General features: G+C 45.0%; 1 protein-coding gene across 1 annotated transcript in view; it reads left to right on the forward strand.

The window, feature by feature from the left end:
- The first annotated feature begins 9,774 nt into the window (after positions 1–9,774).
- LOC147729873 (ras GTPase-activating protein 4-like) overlaps positions 9,775–22,774 on the forward strand; it is a 625,955-nt gene continuing 612,955 nt past the window's right edge. The window contains exon 1 of the mRNA XM_086954787.1: positions 9,775–9,866. Within this exon, the coding sequence (XP_086810913.1) occupies positions 9,802–9,866 (65 nt within the window). The 5' untranslated portion in view covers positions 9,775–9,801. The remainder of the gene's footprint in view (positions 9,867–22,774) is intronic.

Genomic DNA, 22,774 nt, shown 5'->3' on the forward strand with positions numbered 1-22,774 from the left:
GCGGCGGCGAAGGTGTCGTTGGAGTCGGTCGTGATGCGGATGGTGTTCTTGTGGACGATGGCGATGCCTCCTCCGGTCTGGTTGACGCGGTCCCTCCTGATGATCTTGTACCCGTCCGGAATGGCGATGGCGATGTCGGGGGCTGAGGAGACGTTCATCCAGGTTTCCGTGAGGAAGGCGATGTCTGGTGATGTTGTGTCGAGGAGGTTCCAGAGTTCCACGGCGTGTCTGTGGACGGAGCGGGTGTTGAGCAGGATGCACTTGAGGTTGCTGCTGGTGCTCGGCTTGGCGGGCGCGGTGCCGGTTCGGAGGCAGGTGAACTTGCAGGTTCTGCAGGTGAAGGGTCCGTGAATGTGTTTCGGGGCGGCCCGGCAGCAGGTGGGGTTCCGGCCAGCATTGAGTGCGTTGAGGGCAGCGGCGTCGTAGGTCTATCGGGTCGTCTTGCATCGGTGGGGGCCAGGGGTCCTGGCACTGGGCGCAGTCCAGGCGCAGACGGGCGCAGATGGGCTTACCTTTGGCGCGCCTTCGGCGCGCAATCGGCGCACCCGCTGCGCGTGCACTCTGCCATAAATGGAGAGTGGCGAGGGGCGAGGGAGGAGCAGCTGGGAGGCGGGAGTGGGGTGGCGGGAGGGGTGGGCAGCGGTGCGGTGCGGCTGGACGGAGCGTGGGTGGGGGCGCGGGGGAGCCGGGTACAGGCGGAGACACGGGGCACAAAGCGACACACAATAGTACAATCCAAGGGGAATTCACAGAGGGTACAATATTACACAGCACAAGGATGGCGGAAATTCACAAGAGAACAGTATCACAAATCACAGGGACAGCGGAGTACAATACCAGGATCACAAGGACGGCGGTACGAGGCACACAAGGGCGGCGGTACAGGTACAGAGGGCAGGGTCAGAGGGCAGGTTCCACAGTCAGGGGCAGAGCTCCGAGGCAGCAGGAGGAGGCCGGGCACACTCGGGGCGGGCCACGCGGCGGGAGGAGGGAGCGACCGAGTCTGACCAGGTCAGATCAGGTCACAGCTCCTCGCCCGTGAGCCGTGCCTTATCTACTCTAGCGGGAGGGAGGAGCAGCTGGGAGGCGGGAGGGGGGTGGGGGGGGCAGCGGTGCGGTGCTGCTGGAGGGAGCGTGGGTGGGGGTGCGGGGGAGCCAGGTACAGGCGGAGACACGGGGCACAAAGCGACACACAATAGTACAATCCAAGGGGAATTCACAGAGGGTGCAATATTAGACAGCACAAGGACGGCGGAAATTCACAAGAGAACAGTATCACAAATCACAGGGACAGTGGAGTACAATACCAGGATCACAAGGACGGCGGTACGAGGCACACAAGGGCGGCGGTACAGGTACAAAGGGCAGGGTCAGAGGGCAGGTTCCACAGTCAGGGCCAGAGCTCTGAGGCAGCAGGAGGAGGCCGGGCACACTCGGGCGGGCCACGCGGCGGGAGGAGGGAGCGACCGAGTCTGACCAGATCAGATCAGATCAAGATCTCTCACTACTCAACTCAACTCTCAACTCTATTCACAACTGGATGTTAGCTCACCAACTCATTCTCAATCCCTCCAAAACTGAATTCCTCCTCCTATCTAGCTCTCTCTCCCTGCCTCCTGTTCACTCCTGGATGGATCAGTTGAATTTACTCAACAGTAAACCCATCATTGTCGACTGCTCTAAATCCCTAGGAGTCATACTTGACAAAAGACTCAACCTAATCTCACACATCAACTCCACTGCCAAGAGCGCACTTTATCAACTGTGCTTTCTATTGGGAATTTGTTGGTTCTTCCCGGAGAAAGATCTAAAAACCTTGGTCCAATCGCTAGTTCTCTCTAGACTAGATTATTGTAATTCTCTTCTGACTGGCCTTCCCAATCCGTCCTCCATTCAGCAGCTCGCTTCATTTCAGGGTCCAAACGAAGTGATCACATCACTCCTATCCTGTCTTCTCTCTCCGATGGCTTCCCATCGAGGCTAGAGCTATTTACAAAACAGCGTGCATCACCCACAAAGCTTTGCACTCTTCCTCCCCTCGCTATCTTGCGAATAAACTGAAATTGTCTGGAGGCTCAAGACCTTCTCGGAATGCCGAAAAGTTCCTGCTTGAGCCCCCCTCCTTCAAAAGGGAAAAATTGATGGCTCAATCGTTCTAAGGTAATTGGGTGAGAATCTGGAACTCGCTTCCTCCTTTGCTCTGTGCCATCACCTCCATTTAGATCTTCAAAGTGGACCTCAAATCTCTTCTATTCCAAAGACACTTTCAGAACTAATTCCTTTCTTCTCAGACCCCGCCAGGAAAGTGTAGAGTTCTTAGCTTCTGTTAAGTGTTACTTGTTCATACGTATTTCATGTTCTACAACACGTGCTTTATTTTATTGTTCACGCGCATCTCTTGAAGAATGTTTACATTCAAGAGATGCGTTTCTCGTGGCATTTCTCGCATGCAATCTTCAACTGTGGGTCTGCGACTTCTACAGTTGGAGGTTGCCGTGTGCGGACGTGCTCCTGTGATACTCTGTACCTAAGATATTAAACTTACCTTCTTCAACTACAACGTCTCCTGCATGTTCCTGAGTTTCCTGGAGAGCCTTACCTTTACATTTGGCGACGAGGGACTTCTTTTTCTTCTAAAACAGCGTATCACCAACATTGCACGATCCAACTCCTTCTCACCGTTTTCTTCAAGCGCATCCTGAACTTGCTTCGTCAAGAAAATCCGCTTGAAATTGGCCATTCCTTTGAGGTATCGGACATTTTATTCATTTTCCCTGGTTTCTCCCGCTTGGTGCGCTCCCTCTGTGACGTGAGACGTGAGCGAGATTTTCATCTTGTCTCGAGCATACGTCATCACGCGCACACGCGCAATCACGTAGCTACGCTTAGCTACGTACAGAGGCCATCTTGCTTTGTTGTTCAGCGTTACCATGGTTACCATTTCCCGATCGCAAAGATCGGAAAGAAAATGACTAATCGCATGCTTCTGAAGTATTAACGGTGAGCGTATTTTTAAAGATTATATCGTTTTTCATACAATTCATTCGTTTTAAAAGAGCTTTTTAAAGCAAAACAAGTATTTCCTTCTGAACTATTTCTCAATCCCTGACTATTGCTGTTTTAAATTTCTCATTACATTTATTTTATTTGAGCAACATGGCTACTAACCAGCAAATTGTCACTTTAAATTATTTTCTACCAGTCCCTGGTAAACCTAAAGAACTGTGGAGACATTGGTTTCAGAACTTTGAAAGCTATTTGATTGCCATTGGAGCTGATGAATATTCTCCAAAAAGAAAAATGGCAATTCTCTATAGCAATTTAGGAAAAGAAGGAAGACAATTTTTTAATAATTTACCTAATCCTCTTCCAGCTTCTGGAAGTGGTGATGAAATTAATGAATATTCTGCTGCAATTTTAAAATTAAATAGAAAATTCCTTGACCAGCCTAGTGTTATTCTTGAACGATTTAACTTTATGAAAAGGCGTCAGGAACAAGATGAAACCATTGAAGAATTCATCTCTGCTTTAAGGAATCTTGCATCTAAGTGCAGTTTTGGTTCTTACTTGGACACAGCTCTGAGAGATCAGTTTGTATACAACTTCTGTCACAAAAAGATTCAAGAACGAATACTAAGTTGCAGAGACCCTTCCTTATCCGAAGTCCTAGAAATGGCCAAAGGGATTGAAAGATCAATTGTATCTTCTAAGTGCATCAATGAAAGTACCTCATCTTCTCTTCAAACTGACTTGAACGTAAACGCAGTTTATTCAAGGAACAAGCCTTTTCAAAGACCGTTTCAAAAGAGAACAAATACTTTTTGTTTTCGTTGTGGTTCTAAAACACACTTGAGTAACAGCCCTACTTGTCCAGCACTAGGGAAAAAGTGCACTTTTTGTCAAAAGAATGGGCATTTCCAATCTGTGTGTCGTAACAGAAAGAGTTCTCAAATTAATAATATTTCTTATTTTACAGGCGAAGATACTAATCTTCAACTTCTTGACTCTGAAATGAAAAATGTTACTATTAGTTCAGTTAATATTGATTCTCAAAAGGGAAATTTAGATGAAAAGGAAATTCTCTCTATTCATTCTGTTTCTATTTTTATGGTTGATTGCATTGATTCAGAATGTGTGAAAGATCCCACTTGCCAGGTAATTGTTGATCAGATAGAAATTGACATGATGGCGGATTCTGGTGCCCCCGTGACTATTATATCTGATCATTTGTTCAACACTCATTGGTCTTCAAGAATTACTCTTGAACCTTTAGACATCATACCTAAGGGATATACTGGCAAACACGTTGAAATGTGGGGTTTCTTCATTACCAGTGTAACTTGTTTGGGGAGGTGCATTTATACAAAGGTATATGTAGCCACTGATGGGAAATGCATTGTAGGGTGGCAAGACCTTGCTAAAATGGGCCTCAAACTTGTTCCTGGTTCCGAATTTCCTGTTCAGATAAATGAACAAAGTACTTTTTCCTCCATCAATCTTATTGATGTAGGGATTGTTAACAAAATTATTGCTGATTTCCCAGAAGTTTTTAACAATTCTGTTGGTATGATCAAAAACTATGAACATCGCATTCGTCTCAAGCCCAATGCTATTCCTGTTATTCACAAGTTGAGGAATGTTCCTCTTAGTGTAAGAGACGACTTAAAAAAGGTACTCTTGAAAATGGTAGATGAGAAAATAATTGAAGTTGTGGATTCTTCTCTATGGGTTAGTCCAATTGTTGTCGTGAAGAAAAAGGATTCCAGCATTCGTCTGTGTGCAGACCTTAGATCATTAAATCAAAATATTCTAATTGACTGTTATCCCTTGCCCAGGATTCAAGAACTTCTCACCGGTATCGCACAATCTAAATTGTTCACTCTTTTAGATTTGAGGAGTGCATATCATCAAATTCCTCTGACCAAATGTTCATCAGAACTCACCACATTTATTACTCCTTTTGGGGCTTTTAAATATCTGAGACTACCTTTTGGTTTGGCGAGTGCCGCAAGTGTTTTTCAAAAATGTATGGACAGCGTCTTGTGTGATGTTAAAAGTGTACAAGCATATCAAGACGATGTTTTGATTCATTCTAAGAATGTTGATGAACATATTAAGGATTTACGAATTGTTCTGTCTCGCTTCAGAGATGTAGGAATCACCCTGGGTGAAAAGAAATGTAAGTTTTTTGTAGAAGAATTAGACTATTTGGGTCATTCTATCTCCACCTCAGGTATCAAACCCAAACTCTCTCTCACTCAGGCTATATCCAATGTACCTGTCCCCAACAATAAGGACACTTTGAGATCATTTCTCGGTCTCACCGAATATTACTCAAGATTTGTCATGAACTATTCTCAGTTGATTCAACCTCTTAGGATGCTAATCAAAAAAGATGTTGCATTTTTGTGGAATGATGAGGCAAATTTAGCTTTTAATAACATTAAGGAAGTTATTGTAAATGCTCCAGCCTTATCATCTTTCACACCAGGTCTGAAGTGTGGCATTTACGTGGATGCAAGTCAGAAGGGTCTTGGTGCAATCCTTTGTCAGTGGAATGGTTCTGTAGAACATACCATTGGTTTTGCTTCAAAATCACTGAACAATGCCGAATGCAATTATAGCACCATTGAGAAAGAGGCTCTTGGTTGTGCGTGGGCTGTAGAAAAGTTCAAAGTCTACATTTGGGGTTCTCATTTCTTACTATACACTGATCATAAGCCCTTACTACATCTTTTAAACGGAAATGGTACTGGTAAAGCCTCTTTGAGGTTGGTAAGGATTCTTTCTAAACTACATGACTTCAATTTTAGCATTCACCATATACCTGGAGGTAAAAATATGAGAGCAGATGCACATTCCAGGTTGCCCTTGGAAAGTGATGATGATGTTCTCAGAGATGACGTTGAGTGTGTCGTAGCCTCTTTGGAAGACTTGGTTTTTTCTCCTCTCTCTATTTCTGAGGAAGATTGGTTCAAATGCTATTCTGAAGATGAAATTCTTGTGGCTGTGAAGAATTTAATAGTTTCAGGCTGGCCCAGAATACGTTCCCTTCCTGCCTCCTTGAAGTCCTTTGCACAGGTTTCTGAGGATTTGACTATTGTTAATGGTATTGTTTTTAGGGGTGATCGATGTGTTCCTCCTTTGGTTTTGCGTAAAAAATTCTTTTTTGCAGCTCATCAGGGTCACTTAGGTGTAGGTGCAACCTCTCGCAAATTAAAGGAACATTTCTGGTGGCCTGCCATGGAGAGGAATGTTAATGAATGGGTTGATTCTTGCAGTACTTGTTTGGCCTCAGACAAACACTGGAAATTACAAAATTTACCCTTACATAATGTTCCCATTCCTGAGGAATCCTGGGTCAAGTTAGCGATTGATTTTTCTGGTCCTTTTGAGATCCTTCCTCAATCTCAACGCTACATAGTCTCCCTTGTTGACTATCATTCAAAGTGGTTTGACTTTGATTTTTGTACCAACCCAGATTCTGTGTCAGCCATAAGATTTTTGGAAAGAGTTTTTAGAATGGAAGGTCCTCCTAAGGAAATTGTCAGTGACAATGGTTCGCATTTTTGCTCCCGTGTTATGGAAGGATTTTTGAAGAAGTTTGATGTCAAACACTTGAAAATTGCCCTTTACTCTCCCGCGTCCAATGGTTTGGTTGAACGGATGAATAGATTTTTGAAAGAGGGCATTCAAACGGCCTATTCTTGTAAAATGGATGTTGAGGTTTTTCTAAGGGAAAAGGTTTGGGCATACTTAATTACCCCTCATTCCACTACGGGTATTTCACCTTTCAGACTACTTAAAAAAAGGAATCCACATGGTACTGTCTGCCCCTCATGGATCAAAGATTTGACTTCACAAAATCCTAAATGCATATCCTGTTCTGACAAGTTGGTTGTAAAAAGTAATGTTGAGAAACAACAATCTGTGCAAAAGCGGAATTTTGATTCAAAAGTTGTTTCAACTCCTGAAATGTTTACAGTGGGTGATTGGGTCATGTTCAAGACCATGGATAAAGTTAAGAAAGGTCTCTCCAAGTTTTCTATCCCCACTCAAGTTCTCAAGGTTTCCAAAGGTTCCCTGTTTTTGGATAAGAGAGGGTGGCGTAACAAACGTTCCCTTGTTAAGTTAACCTCTGATCAAGCTAGGATCATTCTCAGAACTAAACATGGGGATGAGAACTCTTCTTATTTTTCTTCTGACTTTCCTACCCAGTTAAATTCTCCAACTTTTAGTAATTCCGTTTTACCAACCCAGGTAGAATTTCCATCTTCCAATGATACAACCCTTTCTCCTCAAAATACCACAGTTGAAGGGGTTTCACCCTCTCTCGATGTTTCTCTTCCCCTTCAAAACACTTTAGAAAATGTTGAAATTTCTTGTCCATCTTCCTCTACTTCCATTTCAGATGTGACATCCAGAACTCATAGGAATTGCCCTTTTCCCACACGCTTTAAAGACTTTTATTTAAGTTAAGTTTTCTTTCTTAGTCAAGTTTCCTTTCTTTCTTTATTTTGTGGGAAGGGAGGAGATGTAGAGTTCTTAGCTTCTGTTAAGTGTTACTTGTTCATACGTATTTCATGTTCTACAACACGTGCTTTATTTTATTGTTCACGCGCATCTCTTGAAAATGTTTACATTTAAGAGATGCGTTTCTCGTGGCATTTCTCGCATGCAATCTTCAACTGTGGGTCTGCGACTTCTGCAGTTGGAGGTTACCGTGTGTGGACATGCTCCTGTGATACTCCGTACCTAAGACATTAAACTTACCTTCTTCAACTACAACTTCTCCTGCATGTTCCTGAGTTTCCTGGAGAGCCTTACCTTTACAGAAAGTCTTTAGTCATTGTAAATTTGTTATATTTATATTTTGGTCTGTACATTCTTTGCTTGCTGCGTTTGATATTGTGTTCCTTTTGCCTGCGGTGTTTTGATTCTGTGGCCTGCTATTTTTGTACTTTCCTCATGTAACGACAACGTAACTGGTTCTATTGTACAGTGCTCTGGCACCATTGGGTAAAGTCTGCGCTTTATAAAAATGCATTAAATAAATAAATAAATAAGTGCTTGCCTCTGCTGATATTTAAAGAAATAGGAGGTCTGGGGACCCCCGACTAGTTAATGTGCCTGTGCTGTCTGCCTCTGCAGATGACTTGGCTATCTCCTTTGCTCCAAATCATGCGTGTCTTCCCTCTAAACCATTATCCCTGCAGGTTACCTGCGTTATTGTCTATGCTCTAGCTGTACTCAATGCATCTCCCCGCGCCCTCATTCAAAATGCGCCACGCGCGCTCTGTCAGAGAGATAACCGTGAATCCTGCCCGGGGACGGCTGCACGTGACTCTCGGCTGACTGAGCCAGGCACCGACCAACCACAGCGTCAGAAGAGAAGTCCGTCACACCCTTTGTAGGACCCTGTGCTGTGATTGGACAAAGGTTTGAGTGCTCTTTGTTTTGCCCTGGCTGCGGGTGCCTGGAGGGGTTATCTGTCTGCTACCTCCAGCGGAGGCTGACCCGGTCCAGCCTAGTCTGGGTGCTGGAGTTGTGAGGAGCCTGCACCCGGGAGTCTAAAGCTGCGGAAGTCCTGTTCAAACAGACGAGGAAGCGCCCGACCGTGCTGCGTTAGCCGTGGTGATGCCAGAACCGAAGCTGTGGAAGTTTGAACCGAGGCAGTGAAGCCAAGCCCTCCACCTGGGTAGCGATCGTCTACACCGGGCGCCGAGCTGTGGCTGAAGCTGAGCTTTGGAGCCCTCAAACTACAGTGTGATAGCGATAATCTCCGAATTTGGGATTTAACCTGGGCTGTCCATCTCCAGTTCAAGTTCAGTCCATCTCCAGTTATGGGTAGAAAGCTCTAACAACCGGCGTATACACCTACAGCTATAAACAGATTAATACAAAAAAATCACTTAATTGAGGAACTCAGTGGGGGGGGCAGAGGTAGATAGAAATAACAAACGCCCATGGACGTGGCCACTTAAGAAATAACTAGCAAACACGGGCAGGGCGTGCACTTAAATACGGACCAACAAAAAAAAACATGCACCTGTAAGTAGAGGAATATCCAGCATAGATGTAGGGGAGAACAAGCACCTGGGCATAGAGCAAGCGAGGGAACAACAGGCATCTGCCCAGAGTAAGTACAGGAACAACAGGGATCTGAGATGACCGCCAGCACAGAAGCAACAAGCATAGACAAACCAATCACCTGAGATGGTAGCCACACGAGAACCGGCAAATAGACACAGGCAGAGCAAGCACTGAACAGCTATCGGACATAGACAGCACTGAAACAGCTAACGGGCATAGAAAGCAGAGAACGACAACCCCTGCAGGCACGACAACCACAAATCAAGCAGGCGTGGACATAACAAGCACCCACAGGCACAGCAAACGGGAAAGGAGCCCGAGGAGACACGTACTGAAAGAGGACACGCCGGCGGCCACGGAAACAACTAGCCCCAGAGTCCACAGCAAACACACAAAAACGAGACACCTGCAGATAAAGCATGAGCACACAAGGACCCGAATCCACCAGAGAAAGCAGTTTATAAGGGTGTAGCAGGTGCATAAGAACAGGAGGGACAACAAGCACACTTGAAGGATTGGCCCCTGATGCACAGCAAGCAGGCGACGGCGCCCCCCCGCAGGCGCACACGCCCCCCCTCGGCAGTAGCAGGGTTTCACCAGGCATTCACGGGTCAGCAGTCATCGGCAGGTACAGGCGGTACACGCCGAGCTCGCCCCAGACAGCAGCCGGGGGCGCCGCGGGGCCGCGCCGACCCGACCCGCCGGAGCATGGCCAAGAGAAGCTCCCTCACCATCCGGATCGTGGAGGGGAAGAACCTGCCCGCCAAGGACATGTGAGTACGAGGCCGGGGGGGGGGGGGGGGGGGGGGCAGGTCATGCCATGTACCTGCGATGGGTGTGTGCGTGCAAGGTGGCAAGAATACACCCAGCGGGCATGTGGGTAAAGCCAGGGGTCCGTGTGAGTACAAGGGGCGTGTCAGTGCAGCTAGACGGGCATATGAATTCAGCCAGAAGGGCGTATGGGTACAACCAAAGGGACGTGTGAGTATAAGGGACTTGTGAGTACAGCCGGAGAGGTGTGTGAGTATCCCAGGGGTTCGTGTGGGTACAAGATGCGTGTCAGTGCAACTAGGCGGGATATGAATACAGCCAGAAGGGCGTGTGGGTACCACCAAAGGGGCGTGTGAGTATAAGGGACTTGTGAGTGCAGCCAGAGGGGCATGTGAGTACAATGGGGATACGGGCGTGTGAGTGTAAGGGGCATGTGAGACGTGAGTACAGCCGGAGAGGTGTGGGAGTATCCCAGGGGTGCATGTGAGTACAACCGACAAAGGTGTGTGCGAGTACATGGGCTGAAATGACTACAGCCGGAGGGGCGTGTAAGTAAAAGGGGCATGCCATGCCAGTACAGCTAGGAAGCTTGTGAGTACACCCAGAGCTGCATGTGAGTACAGCCAGAGGTACATGTGAGTGTACACGCAGGGTGCCTGTGAGTACAAGGGGGCATATGAGTACAGCCAGAGGGGTGTGTGAGTACAAAGGGGCATGTCAGTACAGCTAGAGGGGCGTGTGAGTACACTGGGGGTCGGGCGGGGAGGTGGGGGGGGGGGGGTTCGGGTAGTACAGCGATAAGTTTTGGAGCACATCTGATTGGAGGCTGCCCGGGCAGGGTTACGCTGTACCACAAGGTGCTCACTGCGCTACCTTTGTCCAGCGCTGAGCTTGCGCTAGGGCAGCGAATGGAGTACCCCTGTTTTTCTTATTTAAGGGAAACTTGCGTCACTGCTGTCTGTGCTGTAGTCCCGCGGCCCGCGTGTGAAGAGGCTTGCAAAGCAGCTGTGCTGTACATGTTGTGTATGGAGGACACATACACACTTGTGTATGACTTGCATTGTGATTCCATTCACATAGCGCTACGTGCCCCTGAAGAGGAGATATATGGGCAGTCGTTTTGCTGCTGTTCTCGGCTGTGCAACCTCACTGTGGTGCGCGTGCGGGCACGTGCCTGCATAGCAGTGCTGCTGTGCACTCCTTGTGTTTTTGTGTAAATGAAGCTGGTACTCCTGCTCCACCCGCCACACATGTTTTGTATGCGAGTTAAGCAAGTGTGTCCTTCCGCCATCCTTCGATGTTCAGTGTCATGGGCGCTGGGCAGCCGCCTGGCAGTGGAGCCATCGAATGGCACAAGGCAATGGCACCCCTTCGTCCAGGTTGGGTAGCAAATGAAAGCATCAGGCCCTGTGCAATGGGTTCCTCACTACCGCTGGTCAGGTGCAACTGCACCTGCTGCACTTCATATGCAGCCCGTCGCTGGCACTGCTCGCGCTGTCTGTGGCACAGACCACCCTCTCCCCGGCAGGGCCAGGGTAGGCTCTCCTAGAGGTTCAGTCGGAGCCGTACTTAAAAAACGTAACCAGGGCGCGCACATGCCAGGGGCCTGGCTATCGGAAGTGCAGCAGGTACTGTGTCACCATGGCCCAGCCGGACTCCCATTAAGGCTAACTCTCATTACTAAATGGTGACCAGGTGAGCCATTTCCCTTGATTGCATGACGGCCGGTGTCACTCTTTCTACGCCATGGCATGTGCACGGAATCTAATATGTTACCAATCTCTGCTAATCTTGTTTCCATTAATCTCCCAGAAGTGACCACAATGCCCCATGTTTTTGGGAATCTTGCTAGCCGCTTCGCGTGTGCTTGTACTTGTGTTTGTGTGAGGACGTTTGCAGTTCTGATGTCCTTTGTAGCACAAGATGCGTATGCGACGCCTCTTGCAGGACCAATTATGTCTCTGGGAAGACTCATGCAGCCCTGATGCTTGGTGCTGTACCACATTGTGTGTTTGCATGCAGAAGTATGCACCCTGATACTTTGTGCAGTACCACAATTGTGTGTTTGTATGCGGATGCATGCAGTCTTGATGATTTTTTCAGTGTCACAAATGCGTGTTTGTATGCGGATGTTTGCAATCCTGATGCTTTGTGCAGCACCACATTGTGTGTTTGTATGTGGAAGCATGCATTGCGGATGCTTTGTGCAGTGCCACATCTGTGTGTTTTTGTATGCGGATGCATGCCGTTCTGATGCTTTGTGTAGTGCCACATCTGTGCGTATGTGGAAGCATGCTCTGATGCTTTGTGCAGTACCACATCTGTGTGATTGTATGTGAATGAATGCTGTCCTGATGCTTTGTGCAGTATCACATCTGTGTGATTGTATGAGGACGCATGCAACCCTGATGCTTTGTGCAGTGCCACATCTGTGTGTATGTATTTGGATGCATGCAGCCCTGATGCTTTGTGCTGTGCCATATCTGTGTGTTTGTATGTGGATGCATGCATTGCTGATGCTTGGTGGAATACCACATTGTGTGCTTGTATGCGGATGCATGCATTGCTGATGCTTTGTACAGTACCACATCTGTGTGTTTGTATGTGGAAGCATGCATTGTTGATGCTTTGTGCTGTACCACATCTGTGTCTTTGTATGTGGAAGGATGCATTGCTGATGCTTTGTGCAGTACCACATCTGTGTGTTTGTATGTGGAAGCATGCATTCTTGATGCTTTGTGCTGTACCACATCTGTGTCTTTGTATGTGGAAGGATGCGTTGCTGATGCTTTATGCAGTACCACATCTGTGTGTTTGTATGTGGAAGCATGCATTGCTGATGCTTTGTGTTGTACCACCTCTGTGTGTTTGTATGCGGATGCATGCAGTCTTTACGCTTTGTGCAGTATCACCTCTATGTGTTGGTATGTATATGCATGCATAGGTGGAGGCATGCAGTCCTGATGCCACCCACAGTGCCATATTTGTGTGTTTCCGTTTCGTCATACTGTACCATATTTGTGTGTTTTGTGGATCCGTGCTGCCACGATGCTCTGTGCAGTTGCAGGTTGTGCCTATGCGACATGCCACATACAGTGCCAGATGTGTTTTTCTGCGTCCTCATGCCCCGTGCAGTGCAACATGTGGGTGTTTCTGTGTCCTGATGCCCAATACAGTGCCGTGTGTGTGTGTGTTTCTGTGTCTGATGCCCTGTGCCTTGCCATATGTTGGTGTTTGTGTCCTGATGCCCAATGTAGTGCCGTGTGTGTTTCTGTGTCTGATGACCCGTGGAGCACCCAGTTGGCTGTGTGTGCAGTCTTCCCGCGCGCTGCACTGTTCTGCGCTGTCTCTGAGGGAAGCGTCCACTGTTGCTGCCCGCGCTGTACCGGATCCGAATGTGAGAGACGCATACACAGCCACCGCCCGCCCTGTTCCCAATATGTTTACACATGGATACCTTTGGCAGTCGGCGCTCTTCGTCTGGAATGTTTCAGAAGCACTAACTGTGCACCTCAAGAAACAAAAATGATGATAAACAATGCGCTGCCACCTGCCCTACCAACCGAGCTCTTCTGACCCAAACGTGGAGAACACAGACTGCCCTGGACGCTGGCAGCTGAGTACCGACCTCCTGCCAACTTGAACTGTAAGACCGAGGCTGGCGGGAGATGAGGCAGCGAGGCCGTCTGGCCGGGCTCTGTGGGCGCCATGATGGTTTGGGCTGTGTGAGGCACTGTACCGCTCTTGAACCATGACAGTAGCATCATATAGTCAAACATAGATGGTGGCAGTTCTAAAGCAGGAAAGCATAGAAAGAAGGGGTTGCTCAAGAGTCCTGATACTGCAGTAGATGCTGCCCCCGCCAGAGATTGTGTAAAACTCAACTTTAACCTTTGTTTTGGAAAAAGCAAGGGCCCTTTTTAGGAGTAGGTCAATATTCAAACGCACAGACAGTGATGGGAGGAATGATTTCAATGTGTATAACCAGGGCTTTAAGTGGAATGAAACAACTAAGGGGTCTCTCCAAGGGGCGTGACCGATGTAATTAAGGGCGCGGCTTACATATAAGCAGGCCTAAAATCTGTGTTTCGCACGGTGTGCAGCCCTACTGGTAGTTTGCTGCTGCTGTCATTGCCCACAGATATATAATACTAATGAACAAATAACATTACACATACAACAAGTAAGGGCCATTGGCTTTGCCAATGGTTGCTGTTTATGTAAGATAAATCAGCAACAACTATTGCTTCGTTGTATAGAATATTGAAAATGCTTCAGTTCTGAAATTATGAGATTGGTGAAGTACTATAGCGTGTCTCCTTGAATTTACCTCAAAAGCAGTCAAAGATGGTACTGCTGCAGAGGTACGTCTTTTCTTTTCACCCTGAAGGCAAAAATGGAGAGCCCGATAGACACCCGGTTCGGCACCTGCTTTATAGAACTACTGGTGCTATGCACCAGCAAGAACCGGCCCACTCAGAGCCCTGCATATAACCACTAGCAATCCCTTGGGGAGGCATTCCAAACCATTGTTCTTTTGTCCACTGTGCTGCCTCAGTTTGGGCCCAGCCAAAACGCAAATCAATCTTGACCTTCCTCCAATAGGAAAAGTTCACCCTGAACTAGAACCCAGGATTGGCTTTGCCCTGAGATGGGCTCATCAGTCAAGTGTAGCTTGGTCGAGCTTCTGCAATGTAGCCAGTCTGGTAAGCCCCATACCCTAAGTTTGGCCATTCCCCAAGCCAGGGTGTGTGCTTCACACAGAAGGTAGTCAACTCACACTACCTATATCATGTTGTACTGCACCAAGCATAACCCAGTGGGCACACAGCAAGAGACCGCCCCAGGCACCCAGCGAGCAGGTTCGATATGTGGCCAGAACCTTTATTTACTCCCCGCCAGACCCCAAACGTATTAACAGCCATAAAAGTACTATTTTAGTCTGGTCTGAGCTTCTATATGGACCAGGGAGGTGCAGTTGCTGCCCAGGACCACTGGGCCAACTCAAGCCCTTTCTTCGTAAGTGGCTATTGTGTTGAGAACCGTTTAAAGTGAAGTCTCCTGATGCTTCTCTGAAGGAGTATCTATTGGTGAGAGGATTTGGCCTAACGGCTAGGGTGGTCGACCTCGAATCTGGAGATGCAGGTTTGAGTCTCGGCAATGACACTGAACATCCTTTGATTCAGGGCAAATCACGTAATCTCCCCGTGCTTAACAAAAATGAATGTGTCCTCATGTAACGCAATTGGTGCTATGTAAAGCGCGCTGATACCCAATACCGGCTCAAGTTGGGCCTATATAAAACTCCGTAAAAAAATAAAAAATAAAAAAATTGGTGAGAAGTTGGGTGGCTTCTTTCCTGTCTCTGGATCAGGGGTCTCTAACCTTTTTCTGTAGTGGGAGCTACTTCTCTTCAGTGAAAATCATTGGGAGCTACTAAAGGCCTAGCCACTCACTCAGTTTTACAAGACACGCCTACATCTATTATCACTGAATTTAATCCTAATGTCCATAGAGCCAAATACTATGGTTTGAACAAAATACTTTGATTAGGGGCACTGTGACAGGTTTACCATGTGTATCAGTGAGAGCGTAGTCTTTGGGGATGAATGTGTGTGCGTATGAATGGGATCTATGTGTATGAGTGAATGAGAGCGTCATGTGTACTTCTGCCACAGGACACACCTTTCACCATATGTAGTACTGGTAATTGTATTGCACAAACACAATCTTTTTTTTTTTAATGGGAGAAATTTAAAGTGCAGAAAAATGTTCTGCAAAAAAAATGTTCATAATAGGGAACAATTTTCTGAACTTTGCATTCCTCCCACTTCAAAACAAATGACTGTATTTTTCAGTTATAAACATGACTGTGTCTATCAGCCACTGGGAGGAATATGCCTGCGCTGTGTACATGCAACCCTTTGAAATGGGAGAAACTGAAGAGTTGACAATGTTTATATGGATTCCATAAAACGCATTACAATTTTCTCCCATTTCAAAGTGTTATTTTTACAAACAGCTGGCATTTTGCACCCAGTGGCCTGTAGACACAGTGTCATTTATAACAGAAAAATACAGCCATATGCTTAAATAGAAGGAATTTAAAGTGAAGAAATATGCTTCGGAAAATATTAAGACGTAATTGGCTTGATTGAAAGTGGAGAAAACCATAGACTGAATGTTTCACAGAAATATATTTATCCACTTTAAATTTCTCATTTTAAAAAATGACTATCTTTCAGTTATGAATATGGCAAAGTGTTTACTGGCCACTTGGAGCAAGAGGCCTGCTATTTGTAAATGCAATACTTTGAAATGGGATAAAATTAAAACAAAGAGTTAACTTAATCACTAAGTTAATTCTTCATTTTAATCTTCTTGAATTTAAAAGCATTCAAAAACGTCATTTTGTTCTCAGGCTCCAATATGGAGTTAACAAGGACTTTTATTCAAGATTTAAACACTTCAGTTCTTCACCTCTTCACCTCTATGCACTGGGTCATGAATCTGACTCCAGCACCACTCCTCATCATTCCCTACTATCTGTAGCCTGGACAAAATAATGGATTATAAACACAGTCTTCCCTTACCTTTAAAAGGAAAATGTGACCCTCTACTTATTTAAAAATTAACTCAAGGTTGTGAGCTACTCTGAAGGTGTCTGTGAGCTACTGGTATCTCACGATCCACTGGTTGGAGACACTTGCTCTGGATTATTAGTTGATTGTGGGTAAGGCATGGACCAGATCCTTCTAATCACAATACTGGAAACAGTCATTTGCAGGAAAGCTGCAATATCAGTACGTGACATGCAACAATACGTAATGAACATATTCCTACATGATCAATTTGTCAGGTGTCTCTCTTGATAAAGTAAGACTCTTTCTTTTTAGTACGGTTTACAAGCATAAACATAAAATATAGTTGCTTTAACCAGTATTCAGTTTTTAACGCATGGCTACAGCAGGCTCCTATGGCATCTCCTCCTTGGCATCCCAATAAAACCCATTGTGGGTCAGGACTATGTATCTGTATTAACTTACGCACCAACTCTGAAAACATTGAATTACAGGTGTTGCGCTGATATCAGTGGCAACTATTTTGCATGCATTTGCTATGGGGCATTTTGCCTGTTTCCAAAATAAAACTGACTTGCACGAAAACAGTGAGATTGGAGCTGGTGAAGTGACAGCCCTGTTTGCTAATCTTTATTTCTCATGCCAATTGGCATATATCTTTACCGGTTCCTCCTAATTGAGAATAGAGTACATTACACGAACATTGAGATAGAATGCATAAATGTGGATGCATGTGACCGAGTTGGGCAGGGCAACCTGCGCAATCACCCTTTTGACCTTATGCAGCTATTCCTGGGCAGTAAGGGTGGAGACACAACATAAATAAGGCTGGGTTCCCGGTCCTGAGAAAGAAGGGGGTCTGACATGAGGCCTACTGCACACGGCTGATATATGTTAACCATAGGGTTGGAGGGTCATAGATCACCCTCTCCATCACCATTTCCATTACTTTAATGTTACAATAGAGACCCTTAATAAAATAGTTGTGGGTTATCTATAGACAATTCTAACCTGAGCATATTTGGATCACAACACATTCTCAAAAGATCTCCATGTAAGATCATGAGGTCTGTACCATTGAGGGGGACCTCGAGCACACACATGCACACTCACGCACACCAATGCAGTCATACACACAAACACAGATTCACAACACTCACTCACTCACAAACACACATACACTCATATATACAGACATGCATGCACCAAACATAAACAACACATACAACTTACCTTCTTTGCAGCTCTTTGAGAGTAAAGTCTTGTAGCTCCCAGGAGGATTGGGACTGCTGCCTTCCGTCATTGGCTGACTTTGGCTCAGACAATGAGGGAAGGCAGCAGTCCCAATCTCATAATAGAGTATGGTGGGTCAGTGATACTGGCGACCCTAATCTGTAAAGAGGTGTCACTGATTGACACTCGGCTCTGGGCACGTCAGGGCTTAAAAATTGAAGCCCCCAGGTCTGAGGCAATTAGTGATGCTCCCCCTCATCTCAAAACACTTTTGACAGGCTGAGTAGGTCACACCCACGGGGCTGTGACGTCCTCAACCTGGCAAAGTTCAGCTCAGGCAGCCAGGAGCATTCACATTAAGCGCTTGTCTCACTCCTGGCTGCCTGACCGGCACTTATCTTGACTGGGAGAAAGTGGGGGCGTGGCCTCTAAGCCCAAAAGGATGGCTTATCACATTTTCATGAATAATTATCTTTTAATACTTGCATGTGCATCTTTAAATCAGAAACTGATTTAACATGATTATATTTACAACGCCTACAAATCTCATCTAAATCACAAATCTAATACCTCTTAACCACCTCCAGTACAGCTTTCTCACTAATGCTCCTCCACTCATAGTCCTTCATGTGCACGCATCTGGTATAGGTATACCTGAATAAGGTATTCCTGACCTTCTTATACGCTTTAATCTTGCCATTTTCTTCACTGTTGAAACCTGTCAAACTACCTCTGCTCCCACCTGCCACAAACATCTCACCATAGCCACACAAAACCAGCTGAGGCGTGGCCATCACACTTACATTTACAATCCTGCTCACAACATTTACCACTTAAAACCCCTCCTCGTTCATTGACTTCCACCTTATAATCCCACCCCTCCCTCTTTTACAGCCTCTCACTTTCTCCTTACATTTTGTCCGTGGAGTATATGGCAAAGACTGCATCTCCGTCTTCACTAAACTCTCTACAGCATCCAGCACTGACAGCTGTTACATCAGAAACGTCAACCTTCCCTGATATTATAGCATCAATGCAATATACTTCCTCTTCATGAATATCATTAGTTCTGTCCACTTTACTTCTCATCACTTCACCTCCACACATCAGAGGCAACACACTAGACCTCAGCTCAAATACTTCCCCCCTGCTTGCTAGTAACCTCTATCTCCAGAATGACCTGAACATCATTTAATCCACCACAGTCTCCTCACACAGGGAACCATATGAAAGACAACCCACCCTGACCAAATTGACCTTCCGCTCCCTCAAGAACCCTCGTCTCCATTATGGGTGCCTCCATAATTGATCCTGACGCACACTGTTCTACCCTTAATACGCTCTTTAGACCATAATATAAATCACATTTTCCTCTGTATCATCGCAGTAAAACACAAGCCTTCTGCTACTTGGAACACGCCAGAGCTGAACTGCAAGTAAAGACCACTGTGAATGCTCTAAACAAAATCACCCTTTAACCTTGCAACACTGACATCAGCATTTAAGAAGCACTGATAGGGTCACACATGGAGATTACAATCTAAAAACCATCCCCCAGCCACAAAAGTAAGTAAAGTACTCTTCAGATCTGCTTAACATTGCTTTAACCCGCCCCACACCCAACAGAAAATCCACTGTTTTCAACTAATAATTTAATTAGGAAATCAACATAAACCCACCAGCGCCCACACTGCATGTACCGCCACTCCTATATTACCATGGCATTCCTTCTAAACACCAGCCTTGGAATCCCAAACCAACATATTAAAAACACCCTTGAAGTGAACATCTGTGTTGATATCATTCCTGGTTCATCAAACCCTCTCATATGTAGCCCCACACCTCTTCTTTCCAGGGTAAATACCTCTCTTTACACAGGCGGCGTCTTATCTTTCCTAATCTGAAATTTATCATCATGAAACGCAACCTGAAACCTAATGCCTCCCTAAACCATTTCATGGAATATTCCTTGAAAGATCTGCACCATTATACAAACAGCTAATCAAGCCCTTGTCTTTTCTCATGTAGCTGGCCCAACGCTCTGCCAACCAGGCTTCCAGGCTACACAGTGGCACATTTGCTAAATATGCTGCAGCCTGTCTAACCACCAACCAAGCTTCTTGTGGAAATGAGAGAATGCGCAATGAAGGAAAATCATTATTGGTAGGACACGCCTCGGGTGGATCATACTGGTAGCCCAAGTACAGCTTTGTAGGACACCATGCAGGAGGTATGGTTGTATGATGGCTACATGTAGTGAAAGGTCCCATGCATTAGAACCAAAGACGGTCAAAAGTGATAGGTGGCCACATGGATGCCACAGGATTTGGCCAGAAGACCAATTTTCTTGGATGCCACAGGATCGGACCAGAAGACCAATTTTCTTCCAGTCTGAAAGTTTCTGACTGGACGCTACACCGCATGCTCTACAGATACAGCTTCTGCAACATGAGATCGGATTTAAAAATCGAAGTGGAAGGTGATATTTGTATACCAGCCTATTTGAAATATGTGAGGATTCAACATAGTCCTTTATGCCCTGAAGAAGCTCCAGTAATTCGAACGAAACGCATTGGCTGTTGAGTTTGTAATATGTAAAATAAATTAAGATAGAAAGAAGTATCAATAAATGTACTGTTATGAATGTGGAACACTGAAAAGAGGTCACTCCCTCCAAACGTAAATTTGGATTCGGCTGCGCTACATCAGTTCTGTAATCTTTTTTTCATGCAATAGTAAGAAAAAAGTCTTGTAGACAATGTTAATACTTTTCAGTTTCCGTATTTTTTACACTTCTGTTTTCTCGATTTGTTGTTTAGGGTAACATTCTCTTTCAAAGTGCAATGTTGGATAAATTAACAAAGGAAAATTAGTTGTGATATCTAGCCTGTCCATGTTACAGACTGTTTCTTACGGTTGACTTGTCAATATCCACATTATCTAGGTTAATCAGAGCAAATGTTCAGGTTTATTGCAAAAGGTCTCCTCTCCTGTTATCAGGATATTTTAATACAGTCCATGAAGGCCTCGACTATGGGTTGCCCCATGGTTAATGAAGCTTGCACTAATACCTGTTTCTGCAGGTGTGACAATTATAAGTGAGTTTGCCGCACTCTTTGATTACCCAATGCAATAACGTCTGCATCTTCCGACTGCATTTTGGCAGGTCAAAACTTCTGAAATTTATTGGAAGAAAAATGGCAGTTAATATGTACAATTTGGTTTGTATAGCACAAACATCTGTATGTTGTGCACCAATATTGAGGGATAAATTTGTAATAGGTGTCATTTATCTCACCCATTCATTCAAGGTGTTGTTTTACAAGTCTTGCAAATGCTTTCTTTTGTTGCGATGATGTATTGTAGAACAAAACTGGTGTTGGGTTATGTGCTCTTAACTAAACATCATTGACTACAGTGGTGTAATAGCTCTTTGTATTTAAAAATTTCAAGATGTGTATAGAGCTGTCAATAATTCATGTTGGATGTGTATTTAATTTTAGTTCATAGAACAGTTTAGATGTTTACTGTTAACTTTTTAACTAGTTTTCTTCAGAGCCAAACAAGATGTTCCGTAAACATGTTTTGGCCTGAAATGTCTCTTAAAATTATAGGGTGCATGTATCTTGGAATATTTTAGAATGTAAGTTTCCATTTGTGTTTTCACTTTTGGCATCGCACAATGTGGATTTTTCTATTCATTTTGAAACATCTTCACTACTGACTTGACCAAAGCAAGTTAATATTGTCAATTCAAAGTACTGAATGACCTAATGAGATGGACACTTTTCACCAAAAGTGTTATTTGGTTTTTTCCTTAAAATGTAAATGTAGGGTTGCAGATTGAATGTAACATCGCAAGAAGCGATAAAGGAGGTATCTCGAGATAGTAACATGTTCTATTGTGCATAGTGTTTTGGGTGGCATGGTTTTAAGGCTTGGTTTGTTTTTGTCATTTTGCTTGTGACATACACTTAGGTTTTCATTGACAAAGTGGTGTCACTGATGTGCTCATCTAAGTTGTACTTTAGTTTTAAAAACCTTTACTATGGGACTAACTTCCTAGATCCTGATAAACAGAGTAAAGTTCTGTGGAGATTTGTGGTGATAAAGTTAACTTAGCGCTGCAGACAATCCGGCAATACAGGTGGATTGCTCAAAGTTTAAAGGAAAGGTGTGGGAATTGTGCTCTACGTCGGGGGTGGACTTACATAATACAATGAATACCCACAGACTTGTATGTATGCCATTTTTATTAAAGATTTTGAAGGTTCTTTTTATGCTAGTAAACCTTTCTCTGAAAAAAAGGAAGAAGTCAGATTTCTAAGTTAAAATCTGAAAGGAATGTTTCTATATTCGATGAGGGAGATTCAGAGATATCTATCTACAGCTACAAATATTTTCACTGTGGAGAAAAAAACAGATCGAAAATCGTGTAGTGGTGCATTTCTGCCAGACCTGTTCTAGCAGTAGTAAATCCGCCATGTGGCAATCCTCAGGAGTGCAGATGGAGGAACAAGAGTGTAAATCTACAACTTTCTAAACGTCCAAGCACACTCTAAAAAACTTTGTGAATCACTGAAGAGCAGCACATCTATTTAAATCATAGACTGACATCAGCGATTATAGATTTCTTACCTGTAGTTAGTCTCATGTGTACTACGCAGACCAAACCAGATTCGTAACGTGCATGCAGAAAAAGGGTTTTTAGTGTTTCAGAATTTTTCAGGGCGCTCTACCAGATGTGGACGCTAAAGTAGTCGGATGAACAGAGTAAGTAAGGTGCAAACAGGCGAGCGGAGAAGACCCCCTAACCGCTCAACAGTATGTTATACAGGCTAACATACAAACAATTGCTACAGTATTGCCTATGCACACAATAACAGGAATCCTTCACAGTCGTGTACAGTTATGACACATAATTTAAGGAAAGGCCAAAGTCAACAGAATAACACTAAAATCATTAACGCAGAGGTGCTTTATGAATATTTAATGGTTCCATAACCAGCCGACACGTGTTTCGTCGTGTGGGAACAGTGTCTTCGCGACTCCTCAGGGCTGCAATATAGGTAAACTTGCCAATAGGTCGCTCTACC

Source organism: Lissotriton vulgaris, chromosome 2_1 (assembly GCF_964263255.1).
Source record: "Lissotriton vulgaris chromosome 2_1, aLisVul1.2, whole genome shotgun sequence".
NCBI classification, from domain to species: Eukaryota; Metazoa; Chordata; class Amphibia; order Caudata; family Salamandridae; genus Lissotriton; species Lissotriton vulgaris.